Source organism: Mobula hypostoma, chromosome 21 (genome assembly GCF_963921235.1).
Source record: "Mobula hypostoma chromosome 21, sMobHyp1.1, whole genome shotgun sequence".
Lineage (NCBI taxonomy): Eukaryota > Metazoa > Chordata > Chondrichthyes > Myliobatiformes > Myliobatidae > Mobula > Mobula hypostoma.
In genome coordinates, this window is record NC_086117.1 from 58507164 (window position 1) to 58523064 (window position 15901).

The 15901-nt window shown below is 44.3% G+C and overlaps 1 protein-coding gene across 2 annotated transcripts in view; it reads right to left on the minus strand.

The window, feature by feature from the left end:
• si:dkey-112e17.1 (uncharacterized) overlaps nt 1-15559 on the minus strand; it is an 89969-nt gene extending 74410 nt beyond the window's left edge. The window contains exon 1 of one of the 2 annotated variants that reach the window (XM_063073218.1): nt 15425-15559. In XM_063073218.1, coding sequence (XP_062929288.1) covers nt 15425-15493 — 69 coding nt within the window. In that variant the 5' untranslated portion in view covers nt 15494-15559. Of the gene's footprint in view, nt 1-15420 lie in introns of both variants that reach the window. The other variant, XM_063073217.1, reaches the window with a different exon arrangement.
• Between the last annotated feature and the right edge of the window lie 342 nt (nt 15560-15901).

Here is a 15901-nt window from a genome sequence, read left to right on the forward strand (position 1 = left end):
CAGAGAAATATTCCCACTACCTATCGACTCACTTTCAAGGACTCTGCATCTCATGTTCTCAATATTCATTTACTTTTTTTTATATATTTGCACAGTTTGTTGTCTTCTGCACTCTGGTTGAACACCCTAGTTGGCTGGTCTTTCATTGATTCTGTTATAGTTACTATTCTATAGATTTATAGAGTATGCCCACAGGAAAATGAATCTCAGGGTTGTATGTGGTGACTTTGATAATACTTTGATAATAAAGTACTTTTGATAATAAATTTTACTTAGAACTTAGAAAGCAAGTTTGCAAATCTGTTGAGAGCAAAGGGTGTGGAAATAGTGACGGTGTAGTGCCGTGGTAGGGGTGTGGGACAGGCGGCAGAGAAAGAGTGCCAGGGGGCAGGCAATGGCAGCGTGGGTGCAGACGCACCCCGAGACACCAGGCAAAGTCATTTGATTGTAGACAATTGGTTTATTGGTCATTACAGAACGTCTCTCTGGTGCTTCCTGCTCCCTCCCCTCTCCCTTCCCCTTTTCCCAACCATGATTCCCCTCTCCCTGCCCCCTTCCCACTCCCAGTCCACAATAGAGACCCAGATCAGAATCACGTTCATCATCATTCACGTCTTAAATGTTTTTGTTTGGAAGCAGCACTACACTACTGTGCAAAAATCTTAGGCTCTCTGGCTATATATATATATACACACACACACACATATAGTGTACACATATATAAAGCACTTTTGCACAGGACTGTATGCACAGGTGTAATGAAAAACTTGCCTGCAGCAGCATCATAGGAATCAATTTCTAAATGGACAGTGAACCCATGAACACTGCCTCACTACTTTTTTTTAACTTCTATTTTTGCACAAAAATATTTCTATTTTAACTAGTTAATATATACTTATTGTAATTCACAGTTTTCTCTATACTGTATCATGTAACACATTGTACCACTGCCACGAAAACAAACCACGACATATGCCAGTGATATTAAACCAGATACTGATTATTGGATAAGCAGCGTTCACAAATTCTACAAGAAAGAACCACACTGAGAGCAAAAAGAAAGGCACCTGCTTGTGTTTCTGTCTCACGGCAGATCCCAACCTCACATGTTGTCTCTGAGGAATTTGTATGTTGTGTGAATGAGATTGTGGGTTTCCATGCAGCTCTTTGGTTCTTCAAAGGAACAGAACCATGTGCTGGTAGGTTAACTGGTTGCTGTAAATGATATAAAGAATCAAAAGGCAGTTGATGGGAGAGAATAATTTGAAGAGTACAGGTCAGTAGGTAGACATGAATTAGAGCTATGGGATTGTTCCCATAGTTACCAGTGGGAAAGCTGGTTTATTATTACTTCTACGCCCATGTCTTTTGGTCTTATTATTGTCACATGTACCTAGGTACTGTGAAAAACTTGATTTTGCATGCCGTCTTTACAGATCATCTCATCACATCAGTAGTAGACAGGAAAACAATAACAGAATGCAGAATAAGTGTTACAGTTATAGCGGAAGTGCAGTTCAGGCAGACAAATAATGCACATGGCCCATAATGAGGTAGATCGTGAGGTCAAGAGCCCATCTTATCATACTAGGGGACTGTTCAATCATCTCATAACGGCCCAAAGTTCAAAGTAAATTTACTATTAAAGGACATCAATGCCATCATATACAATCTTGAGATTCATTTACTTGTGGGCATACTCAATAAATTTATAGAGGAATAACCATAACAGAATCAATGAAAAGCCCAGCCAACTTGTGCATTCAACTAGAGTGCAGAAGACAACAAACTGTGCAAGTACAGAAAGAAAGAAAGAAATGATTAATAGATACAGATAGATATTGAGAACAAGAGAGAAAGAGCCCTAGAAAGAGAGCCAACTGATTGTGGAAACACTTCAATGATGGGGTAAGTGAAGTTGAGTGAAGTTAAACCCTTTGGCTCAAGAGCCTGGTGACTGAGGGGTAATAACTGTTCCTGAACCTGGAGGTGAGTCCTGAGGCTCTTGTATCATCTTCCTGATGGCAGAAATGAGAAGAGAGCCTGTCGTGATGATGGATGCTGCTTTCCTGCAACAGTGCTCTGTGTAGATGTGCTCATTGGTGGGGAGGGCTTTACCTGTGATGGACTGCGCCGTATCCACTACTTTTAGCAGGATTTTCCGTTCAAGGGCATTGGTGTTTCCATACCAGGCTGTGATGCAGCCAGTCATCATACTCTCCACCACACATCTACAGAACTTTGTCAAAGTTTCAGATGTCATGCCGAATTCTCCGCAAACTCCTAAGGAAGTAGAGGCACTGCCACAGTTTCTTCATTTCCGCACTTACATACTGGGCCCAGGACAGGTCCTCTGAATTGCAAACACCAAGGAATTTAAAGTTGCAGACCCTCTCCACCTCTGATGAGGACTGGCTCATGGACCTCTGGTGCCAAACTAACGTGGAAATTTTTAAAAACTACAGATAATAGAATACTGAAACAAAACACAGAACACGTGGGAAATATTCAGCAGGTCAGGTATATGCATCGAGAAACAGAGCTAATGTTCCAGGTTTGGCATCATCTGCCAAGACTGGGAAAGGGAAAAAACTAATTTGTTTTCAGTAATGGAGAAGATGAGGCAGGAACGGGCAAAACAAATGGATGAGAGCTCTTTACAACTTGCTCTCAGTTACCTTTTATTTGCACAATGTGTCTTTTTTTTGCACAGTGGTTGTTTATCAGCCTTTATGTAGAGATTTTGTAAAATCTATTACATTTCTTTATTTTCCTGTAGATACCTGCAAGGAAATTAATCTCGAGGTAGTAAATGGCAATATACGTACATTAATAATAAATTCAGTTTGAACTTTTGAGTCTGTGAGAGCAACATTCGATTAAATCAAGATGTATTTAATTGTGTCTTTAAGACTTGGTATGTTTTTCCTGATGGACTATTACAGCTGGCTAACATCTTTACTTTATTACCCCAGTGTGTCGCCCCCTCGTAACAAGCTAAGAGCGAACGATGCAAGGCAGGAAACCGGGAAACCATTCATTACCAACTGAAGGACTTTCAAACCAGATCAGATATATTTAACACATGTACTTCGAAAAATGCAGTGAAACACATTCCTCTGTATTAACAACCAATATACTGAAGGGTAGAGGAACAACACCTTGTATTCTGTCTGGGTAGCCTCCAACCTGATGGCATGAATATCGATTTCTCCTTCCAGTAAAATTAATTTTCTTCTCCCTCCCCTCTTCTTCTTTTCCCCACTCTGGCCTCTTACCTTTTCCCACCTGCCTATCACCTGCCCCTCCTCCTTCACTTTCTCCTCTCCTATCAGATTCTCTCTCCAGCTCGACCTTTCCCACCCACCTGGCTTCACCTATCACTTTCCAGCCATCCCCCTTCTCCGCCATTGGATTTCTGAATGGACATTGAACCCAAGAACACTACCTAACTACTTTTCCCCCCTTTTGCGCTCCTTATTTAACTGTAATTTATAGTTTTTATCATTATCTATTATATTGTTGCCACATAACAACAAATTCACGACATACGCCATTAATACTAAACCCGATTCTGATTCTCTAACTCCCCCCTTCCCTCTTGTTCCATTCCCCACTCTGGATCGCCTTTCACCTCATCTCAGCTGCCCATCATCTCCCCTGGTGTCCCTCCTCCTTCCCTTTCTCCTGTGGTCCACTCCCCTCTCCCATCAGATTCCTTCCTCTCCAGTCTTACCTTTTCCACCTATCACCTCCCTGCTTCTTATTTCTTAGCCCCTTCCCGCCCACCTGGCTTCACCTATCACCTGCCAGCTTGTCTTCCCTCCCCCTCCCCTCACCTCCTTATCCTGGCTTCTTTCCCCATCCTTTCCGGTCCTGAAGAAGGGTCTCGGCCCGAAACATCGACTGTTTATTCACTGCCATCGACGCTGCCTGCCCTGCTGAGTTCCTCCAGCGTTTTGTGTCTGTATTGCTTTGGATTTCCAGCACCTGCAGAAGCTTTTGTGTTTGTAATATACCGAAGTGTTGCCACACATTCCGATGTCAATATAACACGCCCACGATGCTCGGCAGAACAAAACGGATCACAAGAAGAAACAGAAGACAACAAGCAATGAAACGAAGGCAGCCAGACTAGCTCTGTTCCTCTCTCCCATCCATCCTCACACGCAGACAGTCCTCCAGCTCGAGGACAGGCCTCCACCTCTCCAGTTACCAACCAGTGAGTATAGCCACCCGATGCATCTCAAGACAATGTTTCTGCAATCGTTCAAGGCTGGGAATTGTAATTCCCAAGCAACTTCTTTTCCAGGGATATTTCCCCCACCCCCAAATTCTTCAATTCTATAACACCCTCTCAAATAGGTTAGCCTGATTAACAGCAGGATTCTTAGCATTGTGGAGGAACAGAGGGATTTTGGGGTCCATCTGATAGGTGGTTAAGAAAGCTTATGCTGTGTTGGCCTTCATCAGTCAGGGTGGGGGGGGGGAGAGCGGTGGAATTGAGTTCAAGGGCTGTGAGGTAACGTTGCAGCTCTATAAAACCTTGGTCAGAACACACTTGGAGTATTACCGCCATCATTAAGGGCCCCCACCATCCAGGACATGTCCTCCTCTCACTGCTACCACGAGGGAGATGGTGCAGGAGTCTGAAGGCACACTCAGTGGTTCAGAAACAGCTTCTTCCCCTCTGCCAACAGATATCTAAATGGACATTGAACCCATGAACACTACCTCACTACTGTTTCCCCTTTTTGCAGTTTATTTAACTGTTTTAAAATATAAATATATCATAACGTATAGTTTTGTTATGTATTGCATTGTACTGCTGCCGCATAACAACAAATTCCCTGGTATATGCCAGTGATACTGAACTGGATTCTGATTGTAGTCCCCTCACTAGAGGAAGGATAGAACATAGAACATTACAGCACAGGAAGAGGCCATTTGGCCCACAGTGTTGTGCTGAACCACCTAAAAAGCAAATCAAAAACACCCAGACACTAATCCCTCCTACCGACACCATGTCCACATCCCTCCATCTTCCTTACATCGGTGTGCCTATCCAAGCATCCCTTAAAAGCCTCCAATGTATTTTCCTCTACCACCATATCAGGCAGCACATTTCAGACATTCACCACGCTGAGTAAAAAATACTTAACCCCCCACATCCCCCTTTAAACCAACTGCCTCTCACCTTCAATGCATGCCCTCTGGTATTAGATATTTCACCCCTGGGAAACAAATATTTCCTGTCCACTCTATCTACGCTTCTCATGATCTTGTAAATCTCCATCAGATCTCCCCACATCCTCCAGCTCTCCAGAGAAAACAACCCAAGTTTATCCAGCCTCTCGTGATAGCACATGCCCGCTAAACCAGGTAGCCTCCTGGTAAACCTCTTCAAAGCCTCAACATCGTTCCTATGGTGGGGTGACCAGAACTGTACACAATACTCCAGATGTGACCTAACCAGCCAGAATTTTATAAATTTACAAAAAAACCTCCAGACTTTTGAACTCAAAGCCTTAACTAATAAAAACAAGCATTCCATAAGCGTTCTTAACCATTTTATCAACTGGTGTAGTCACGTTCAAGGAGATATGAACTTGGATCCCAAGATCTCTCTGCTCAGCAACACTGTCTTTAACAGTGTACTGTCTCCTTGCATTTACCCTTCCAAGGTGCAACACCTCACATTTATCTGGGTTGAACTCCATCTGCCATTTCTCGGCCCATATCTTCAACTGATCAATATCATGCTATATTCTTTGCCAGTCCTCAATACTACCCATAACTCCACCAATCTTGGCATCATCTGCAAATTTACTAACCCGCCCATCTATATTTTCATCCAGGTAATTTACAGTGCCTATAAAAAGTATTCACTCCCCTTGAAAGTTTTCATGTTTTATTGTTTTACAACATTGAATCTCAGTGGATTCATTTGGCTTTTTTTTTTGACACTGATCAACAGAAAAGACTTTCGTGTCAAAGCGAAAACAGATTTCTACAAAGTGATCTAAATTAATTACAAATATAAAACAAAATAATTGATTGCATAAGTATTAACTGCAACGTGGGAGAAGATTGGTTTCCCAGCAAGGCAATGACCCCAAGCATAAAGGCAAAGCTTTTAATGGCTTAAAAACAAAGTTAATGCCCTGGAGTGGTCAAGTCAGAGTCCAGACTTCAATCCAATTGAGAATTTGTGGCTGGACTTGAAAAGGACTGTTCATTCATGATCCCCATGCAATCTGACAGAGCTTGAGCAGTTTTGTAAAGGAGAATGGGAAAAACTGCAGTGTCCAGATGTGCAAAGCTGATAGAGACCTATCCACACAGACTCAAGGCAGTAATTGCTGCCAGAGCTGCATCTACTAATAGATGCAAGGGGGTGAATACTTACTTATTAAGTCCACTGTGATTCAATATTGTAAAACACAGGGGGGTGAACACTTTGATAGGCACTATATATACATCACAAATAGCAGAGCTCTTAGCAGAGATTCCTGCAAAATTCCACTAATTGCAGACCTCCAGCTTGAACAAATCCCTTCAAAGACCACCCTCTGTCTTCTGCGCACAATCCTGTTCTGAGTCCAAGCAGCCAATTTGCTGCAGACCCCTTGCATTTCATTCTGGATTAGCCTCTCATGAGAGAATTTGTCACCATCTTAACCTCAATCTCTCTCATTGCCTTGCCAAAAAACTCAATCGAGTTGGTAAGGGACGACTTGCCCCACACAAAGCCATGCTCATCCCACCGAGATGCAACACAAGTCATTCCTGCCTGTGGCCATCAAACTTTACAACTCCTCCCTTGGATGGTCAGACACCCTGAGCCAATAGGCTGGTCCTGGACTTATTTCCTGGCATTTACATATTACTATTTAATTATTTATGGTTTTATATTGCTTTATTTATACTCTATTCTTGGTTGGTGCAACTAACGAAAACCAATTTCTCTCGGGATCAATAAAGTATGACTATGACTATAATTAAACCATGGATTTCCAAATGCTCAGATATCCTATCCCTAAGAATTTTCTCCAGCAATTTCCCTACAACCGATATAAAACTCAACGGTGAAAAGTTCCCAATATTTTCCCTTGTTCCCTTTTTAAATAGAGGTACAACATTAGCCACTCGCCAGTCCTCCAGACTTCGCCTGTGGTTGTAGAGGACATGAAGATACTGGTCAGGGACCCAGCAATCTCATCTCTTGCCTCCTTCAAAAACCTGGGGTAAATCCCATCAGGCCTGGGGGATTTAGCCACTTTAATACTCATTAGGAGGCCTAACACTTCCTCCTTGATGACCTCCAAACACCCTAACTTACTTATACACTCCTGGTCCTCCATGTTCTTTTCCTTGGCAAATACTGAAGCAAAGTACTCATTAAGTACCTTGCCCACATTCTCTGCACCTAAGCAAATATCCCCTCTTTATTCGAGTGGTCCCACCCTCTCCCTAGTTAGCCTCATGCTCTTGATGTATGTGTAGAATGCATTGGGATTCACCTTAATCCTACTGCCAAAAACTTTTCATGGCCCCTCCAGGTTTTCCTAATTCCCTTTAGCTCTTTTCTGGCTTCTTTACAATCCCCATGTGCTCTGTTTGATCCTAATTTCCAAAGCTTCACATACTTTTTCCTTTTTCTTTTTGACTAAATTCATCGTCTCTCGGGACATCCGAGGTTCTCTTACCTTTCCATCCCCATCCTTCCTTGTAACAGGAACCTGCCTTTCCTGTACTCTGTGTAATTGCCCTTTAAACACCTTCCACATGTCTGATGTGGACTTGCCAGAGAAAAAGTGTTCCCCATTAACACTGCTTAGTTCCTGCCAAATGGCCTCATAATTTGCCTTACTCCAATTTAAAACTCTCTCACAAGTGCCATACCAAGTCTTATCTATAGCTATCCTAACAGTTAAGGAGCTGTGGTCACTGTTCCCTAACTGTTCACCCACTGAAAGGTCAGTCACCTGGCCAGGCTCATTACCCAACACCAGGTCCAGTACGGCTCTTCCGCTCATTGGACCGTCCACACATTGATTTAAGAAACCTTCATGGAAACACTTAACAAATTCTGCCTCATCTAAACCCCGTGCACTAAGAAGGTCCCAGTGTATATCAGGAAAGTTGAAATCCCCCATGACAACAACCCTATTATCTCTACACATTTCCTTAATCTGATGCGGAAGCTTTAGAGAGGACGCAGATGAGATTCGCGAGGACGTTGCCCGGATTAGAGAACGTGTCTTATAAGGAAAGGCTGAGTGAGCTAGGGCTTTCTCTTTGGAGCAAAGAAGGATGAGAGATGACTTGAAAGAGGCATATAAGACGATGAGGGGCATAATTCAAGTGGAAAGTCAGAGACTTTTACCCAGGGCAAAATGGCTAATACAAGGAGACAATCTTATGATTGGAGGTAAGTACAGAGGGGAATATTAGAGGTAGTAGTTGTTTTTTTTTAAACAGGGGTACATGGAACGCCCTGCCAGAGGCAGCTACGTTAGGGACATTTAAGAGACTTGTAGATAGGTACATGGATGAAAGAAAGGAGGAAGGAAAGATATGGGGAAGGAAAGCACTGTATTGATCTTGGAGTAGGTTAAAACCTTGGCACAACATAATGGGCTGAAGGGCCTGTTCTACGACTAGAGTTAGAGAATTGCATGGTGCAGTACATCACTGAACACCTCACACCCAAGCCAGTTCTAAGAACCATTAACCTGGGGAATTTAGCAGGTCGAGCAGCATCCTTGGGCCAAGAGGGACAAGCAATACTTTGGGTCAAATGGTTGCACCACTCCTGAAATGTCAACCGTTCCTTTCCTTTCTGCTCTCCCCGCTCCCGCCCCACCACACGGTCCCTGCTCAACCTGCCGATGTCCTGCGGCAGATTTCTTGTTGCTCCAGATCCCAGCATTAGAGTATCTGAACAAGATGCATCACTGCATGGTACAGAGACCGTACTACAGCAGACAGGAAGGCTCCACAACGGGTAGCCAAAACTGCCCAAAGCATCACAGGCACCAGCCTATCCGCCATCAAGAACATGCACACAAAGTCGCCAGAAAAGAGCCAGCAACATCAATAACGGATCCCACTCTTTCCATGACCATGATTGTTCTTGGCCAACAGAAGTGGTTTGCCATCGCCTTCTTCTGGGCAGTGTCTTTACAAGAATGGTGATCGCAGCCACTATCAATACTCTGCAGAGATTGTCTGCCTGGCATCAGTGGTCACATAACCAGGATTTGTGGTATGTACCAGTTGTTCATACGACCATCCACCACCTGCTCCCATGGCTTCACACTCTGATCTGGAGGGAGGGGAGGGACTATGCAGTTGCAGTTTATGTACTAATTCTTAAGGCATTTTTATTTTTTTTTGTGCTGCATAGGATCCAGATAACAATTATTTCATTCTCCTTTACATAGGCAGATCGTGTCTAACAAGCCTGATAGAGTTCTTTGAGGAGGTGACCAGGCATATAGATGAGGGTAGTGCAGTGGATGTGATCTACATGGATTTTAGTAAGGCATTTGACAAGGTTCCACATGGTAGGCTTATTCAGAAAGTCAGAAGGCATGGGATCCAGGGAAGTTTGGCCAGGTGGATTCAGAATTGGCTTGCCTGCAGAAGGCAGAGGGTGGTGGCGGAGGGAGTACATTCAGATTGGAGGGTTGTGACTAGTGGTGTCCCACAAGGATCGGTTCTGGGACCTCTACTTTTCGTGATTTTTATTAACGACTTGGATGTGGGGGTAGAAGGGTGGGTTGGCAAGTTTGCAGATGACACAAAGGTTGGTGGTGTTGTAGATAGTGAAGAGGATTGTCAAAGATTGCAGAGAGACATCGATAGGATGCAGAAGTGGGCTGAGAAGTGGCAGATGGAGTTCAACCCGGAGAAGTGTGAGGTGGTACACTTTGGAAGGACAAACTCCAAGGCAGAGTACAAAGTAAATGGCAGGATACTTGGTAGTGTGGAGGAGCAGAGGGATCTGGGGGTACATGTTCACAGATCCCTGAAAGTTGCCTCACAGGTAGATAGGGTAGTTAAGAAAGCTTATGGGCTATTAGCTTTCACAAGTCGAGGGATAGAGTTTAAGAGTCACGGTGTAATGATGCAGCTCTATAAAACTCTGATTAGGCCATATTTGGAGTACTGTGTCCAGTTCTGGTCGCCTCACTATAGGAAGGATGTGAAAGCATTGGAAAGGCTACAGAGGAGATTTTCCAGGATGCTGCCTGGTTTAGAAAGTATGGATTATGATCAAAGATTAAGGGAGCTAGGGCTTTACTCTCTGGAGAGAAGGAGGATGAGAGGAGACATGAAAGAGGTATGCAAGATATTAAGAGTGGACAGCCAGTGCCTCTTCCCCAGGGCACCACTACTCAGTACAAGAGGACATGGCTTTAAGGTCAGGAGTGGGAAGTTCAAGGGGGATATTAGAGGAAGGTTTTTTACTCAGAGAGTGGTTGGTGCGTGGAATGCACTGCCTGAGTCAGTGGTGGAGGCAGATACACTAGTGAAATTTAAGAGACTACTAGACAGGTATATGGAGGAATTTAAGGTGGGGGGGGGGTTATATGGGAGGCAGGGTTTAAGGGTTGGCAGAACATTGTGGGCCAAAGGGCCTGTACTATTCTACGTTCTATGTTCTATTTGTGTACTGGAAATAAGAGCTAAATGAAGGGGGAGGAGCTAAAGATGGTGCCAGAGACTGACCTCAGTTCATCTGCGAAACTGTTTAAATTCTCTTTAATGTCTCTTCTCTCCTTTTCAAGGTAGCAGGGGTCCTGTCAGAGCCCGTAATCTGCACCTGCACTCAAACTGCGGCTCTTCACGGCAGTAGGTTCCTGCTCTCACAGCTCACCGAGCAGCCTAGTGTTTTCGATACCTCCAGGAAGACGTGCTGCTCTGCGTCCATGGAACAACCTGATACCTTGCCGATGTCGCCCAACTGAAGTGTTGTGGGGGATCAGAGCATCGAGGCAGTGGGTGTGGCCATTGGGTGCCTCTGCACTCAAATGATCTCTCTCTCTAGATGGTGAGAGAGAGCTTGTTGCTGATTCTCAAGTTGGGGGAACTCTAAAGCGATCCTGCGGTGATCGAAACAGCGAGCTGTATGTCTCCTGTCTTGATGTGGAAGGAGTGATACCTTCCTTTCTCTCTCTCGGGAGAGGGAGAGGGAGAGAGAGAGAGAGAGAGACAGACCCCCCCCCCCCCCCGGGATGTTGAACTCTTGGGATGAACAGGGGTTGTTAACTAACTCTAGATTACGGTCTCTTTGGGGGCTTTTGCTATTGTTTGCACGGTGTGTGGTGGGGGAGACTGATGCTTTCTGCTGGAATAACTGGAGGAGGGGGACTTTGGGGTTCTGTATTTCTCTGTTATTCATTCTACAGGGTTTCACATGGGTGTCTGGGAAGAGTAAGAATTTCAGGTTGCATACTGTATACATTCCCTGAAATTAAATGTAACCATTGAACAAGCTTGAGTTTGCCGTCTCATGTCTTCAGTTCTACAAAGTACTGGTTCCTTGCCTCACCCCCACCCCCTGCCCAGGGGTGTGCACTGAACAGCAGTGGAATGGTCCTCTCCCCAACCACAGTGCACTCTGGGACCAACCACATATAGGCACAATAGGGATCTGTTGAAACACCTACGGGAAAAATGGTCAAATTGATAACGTTCCCCTCCCTGCCACAATGCTGGGCTGATGTCTTCTTCCTGACTATATGTTCAGCTAACTTAGAACCCATGCAAGCACCGATTCCCAGATCAAAACAAGTTTTTCCACTTCCAATTATCTTGAATTAGCCCTTCCTTTGTAAATTTGCAGGGCAAGATGAGGAAGCACACACCAGTCCTCGTAGAGGGATCAGAAGTGGAGCGAGTGAGCAATTTCAAATTCCTGGGTATTATTACCTCTGAGGACCCAACCTGGTCCCAACATATCGATGCAGATATAAAGAAGGCAAGACAGTGGTTATATTTCATTTGGAGTTTGAGGAGAGTTGGTTTGTTGCCTAAAACACTCAAAAATTTCTACAGATGTACCATGAACAACATTCTAACTGGCTATGTCACCGTCTGGTATGGGTTGGGTTTTGGGGTAGGGGCTACTGCAAAGGATCAAAGCAAGAGTTGTAAACTTATTCAGCTGCATCCTGGGCACTAGCCTCTGTAGTATCCAGGACATCTTCAAGGAGCGATGCCTCAAAAAGGCAGCGTCCATCATTAAGGACCCCCATCACCCAGGACATGCCTCTTCTCATTGTTACCATTAGGGAGGACGTACAGAAGCCTGAAGACACACACTCAGGAACAGCTGCTTCCCCTCTGCCATCCAATCTTTGAATGGACATTGAGGCTATGAACAAACACTACCCAATTACTTTTTTTAATTTCTGTTTCTGCACTACGTATTTTAACTATTATATATATACTTACTGTAATTCAGATTTCTTCTCTGTATCATGTATTGTATTATACTGCTGCCACAAAGTTAACATATCTCACAATGTATGCCGGTGATATTAAATCTGATTCTGATACGTCAACATCATTTTGATACTTCACAAATTCTACCTAAGCCTGGATGTGAGAGGAGGGGAGCTTGTCAGCAACCCCATCCCCGGGAGAGGAAAGAATTTCACCTGGAAGGCAAATGAAGTCATGTGATGAAAGACACGATTCTGTGGACACCACAGGGCCAATCATCCTTCTGTCACCCAGGACCACCACCAGAGTGGCCCAGGACAGTGGACCCTGGCAGCTGTTGTCAGCAGCTTACGCCCCTGTAGGAGGGATGGGCTGAACTAACAAACTACTTGTTTTAACTTTGGGTAACTTTCCAAGACTGGAATGTGTCATTTAGAAACTGCAGAAACATTTAAAACAACATCCACCACAGTAAAACCATAGTTTCAAACAAAAATTTGAAAAGATTATTTCATAAAAAGTGCATATTTTAAAAAATACAATCCTGGAGATGTTACTCCTGAAGCCAGCAGATTTTAGAAAAACAACCCTCTGGTTAATTAATGCTCTTCAAGGGAAGCAATCAATGTTTAAGAACAATTCTTCACCACCACCATAGATTTCCGAATGGACAATGAACCCAAGTACACTGCCTTCTTTTTGCATTTATTTATTTATATAGTACTGTGCAAACATCTTAGGCACACACATATATACAGCTGGGGTGCCCAGACTTTTACACAGTACTGTAGTAATTTTATGTATTGCACTGTACTGCTGCCACACAAAAAAACCAAATTTAATGACATATGTGAGTGATGATAAACCTGATTCTGATCTGGGTCTCTATTGTGGACTGAGAGTGGGAAGGGGGCAGTGAGAGGGGAATCGTGGTTGGGAAAAGGGGAAGGGAGAGGGGAGGGAGTGGAAAGCACCAGAGAGACATTCTGTAATGATCAAAAAAACAGTTGTTTGGAATCAAATGACCTTGTCTCAGGGCTGTGTGTATCCACAGCCGTGTCACCCCTCCCCTGGCACTCCTTCTCTGCCACCTGTCCCACAACCCTCCCACGGTGCTCCACCCTCACCATTCCCACATCCTTTGCTGCCACAAGATAACAAACTCACTCTCCACTCCAACAGTGCAAAAGTCTTAAACACCTTTGCTATCCATGCCTTAGGTTCTTACACTGTTCTGTAAATACAAAAGCAAATCATGGAACCTTTTCTTGTTTAACCAATGAGATGTTTAATTTCTATCTTGCAAAGCTTGGGGTGCTTAAGACTGTATGTAAATTTCTTGTTATAATTTATAGTTTTTATTAATATACTGCTGCCAAACAAATTTCACGACATATGACAGTGATTCTGATCTGGTCAATACTGTACAACATATATTGCAGAGTACTGCATGTACATTTCTTATTGTAATTTATATTTTTCATTCTGTATTGCAATGTTCTGATGCCACAAAACAATGCATTTCACGACATATGCCAGTGATATCAGACCTGACTCTGATCTGCTCTCCTCATTCAGACTGATCAGAAAGGGACTTCAACTCTACCAGGTGACTTATTGTTAACGGGTTCTCAGCTAAGGGACAGACAACAAACACTGCCATTGTGAACAAAGAAAAAGGCGTATATGGACCATTTTACACCCGTACACGTCTACACAATGCTGTGAACAGTCTTAGACACAGCCTGAACAGATTTAACGCTCTCACTTTTTGATGAGATCAGTTCAGAAAAACAACAGGGCGGGAAGAGGCAGAGATATTACCTAAAGTAGGCGGCGTGGGGGAGCCGGGGGGGGGGGAGAGGAATAACTGGGTCTCCATAACAGCGGCTTCATATTAATGCCGATATATTGTCACCCGGTGCTCTATCGACATTTCCACGTGTCCCGCACGATAGGGGATACAACACGGGAGGGGCGGATGAACGGGTGATCAAAAACAGCCCTCGGGTCTCGCTGTTACTGAAACAAAGGCAACATTTATCGCAGCCCCTTCGGCCAATATAATTAGGGGGGGGGAGGAGGAGGAGGTGGTTTAAAACGGTAAGAGCAAAGAAGGCCATTAAAATGGGGGTCATTTCATATGCTGACTCCCCCGCACCCCCCGTTTTAAAACGCGTTACAAAACCTCCATTTATGAAGGAGTAAGACAGGCAGATATGTACACCTCCAGAGCCGGAAAGTTTATTTCCCCTCCCGGCCAGGGAAGGACGGGTTTACAAAGGGAATGGATTACCGGGCACTCCAGAGGCCAGAGCGTGTATTTTCTCGTAGCCCCGTGAAAACAATCATCGTCAACACAGTCACGGACTATAGAGGCAGCCTGGACAGTTTACGGATGTTAGACGGTCTACGAGCCAATCTGTGGGAATATTTGAAACCGTCCCCGCTCTCTGATGCTATTTGTACTGACTGAAAAAAAGGCGCCTCAGGAACCAAAACAGTCGCTTAAAGACAAAAAGCAGCCCCGATTTTAAATGGAAATTATGCACCAGACCCTCAGGAGATTTATTTTAAATATAAGGCAGAAGATTACATCAATAATAAATTCGAGGTGTTTTTTATTTCAAATGTTTCGAACATCATCTTTCCACAATTCAATACATAGGTGCTCGACGCGCAACCTTGTAAACATACAACTCTAAAGTCGCGAGCATGATTTCGTTTACTCATTGACGAAAACATTTTCCCAAAATGCCGATCAAAGTTGCAACAAACGAAAAGCCCCCTCCGCTAAATGTAAAGTTTCAAGTTTTAACAGCGCCTTTCAAAACAAATAAACTCAATTTCAACTGCTATGCAACCGTGCATAAGAGTGTGGGATGGGTACTTAAAAAAAACATAATTATTCCGAGTTACGGTTTTGTCTAAAGCTCCCGTGTATTTTTCTTTTGCCCCCACCTACCGTGCGGGTTGCAGCCGCGACACTCCAGGTTATCACCAGCGCCGCGATTCGAACCAGCCTCCCTGCCATCGTCCCGGAGCAGAGAATCCTCTCACTGGCGTGTCCTCCGCCAGTTCATTCACCTGTGTATGAGTGAGGAGGACGAAAGCGCGTTCCCGGGAGCCCGCGCGCACGAGCGCTCGCACACTGCGAGGTGGAAGGAGGGCGGAGTGTTTGGTGTCCGGGGCCGCGCTTCTAGCGAGGCTTTTCTTAAAAGGGCAATTGCATAAATAAGCTGTGTTAAAAAGAGCCGGGGAGGTTGGTCAGGGACCCTCACACTGGCGAGCAGTTTGCGTCCCCACATATTTCAAGAGATTTTTCATTCTCTCTCCCGCAGTTGGGAGAAATGCACTATTCTTTCTCTCCGTGTTCATTGTTACAAACTGTTCACAATCTGTCACATTGTGTCCAGCAGCCTTAACCTTGTTCTGAGATTTC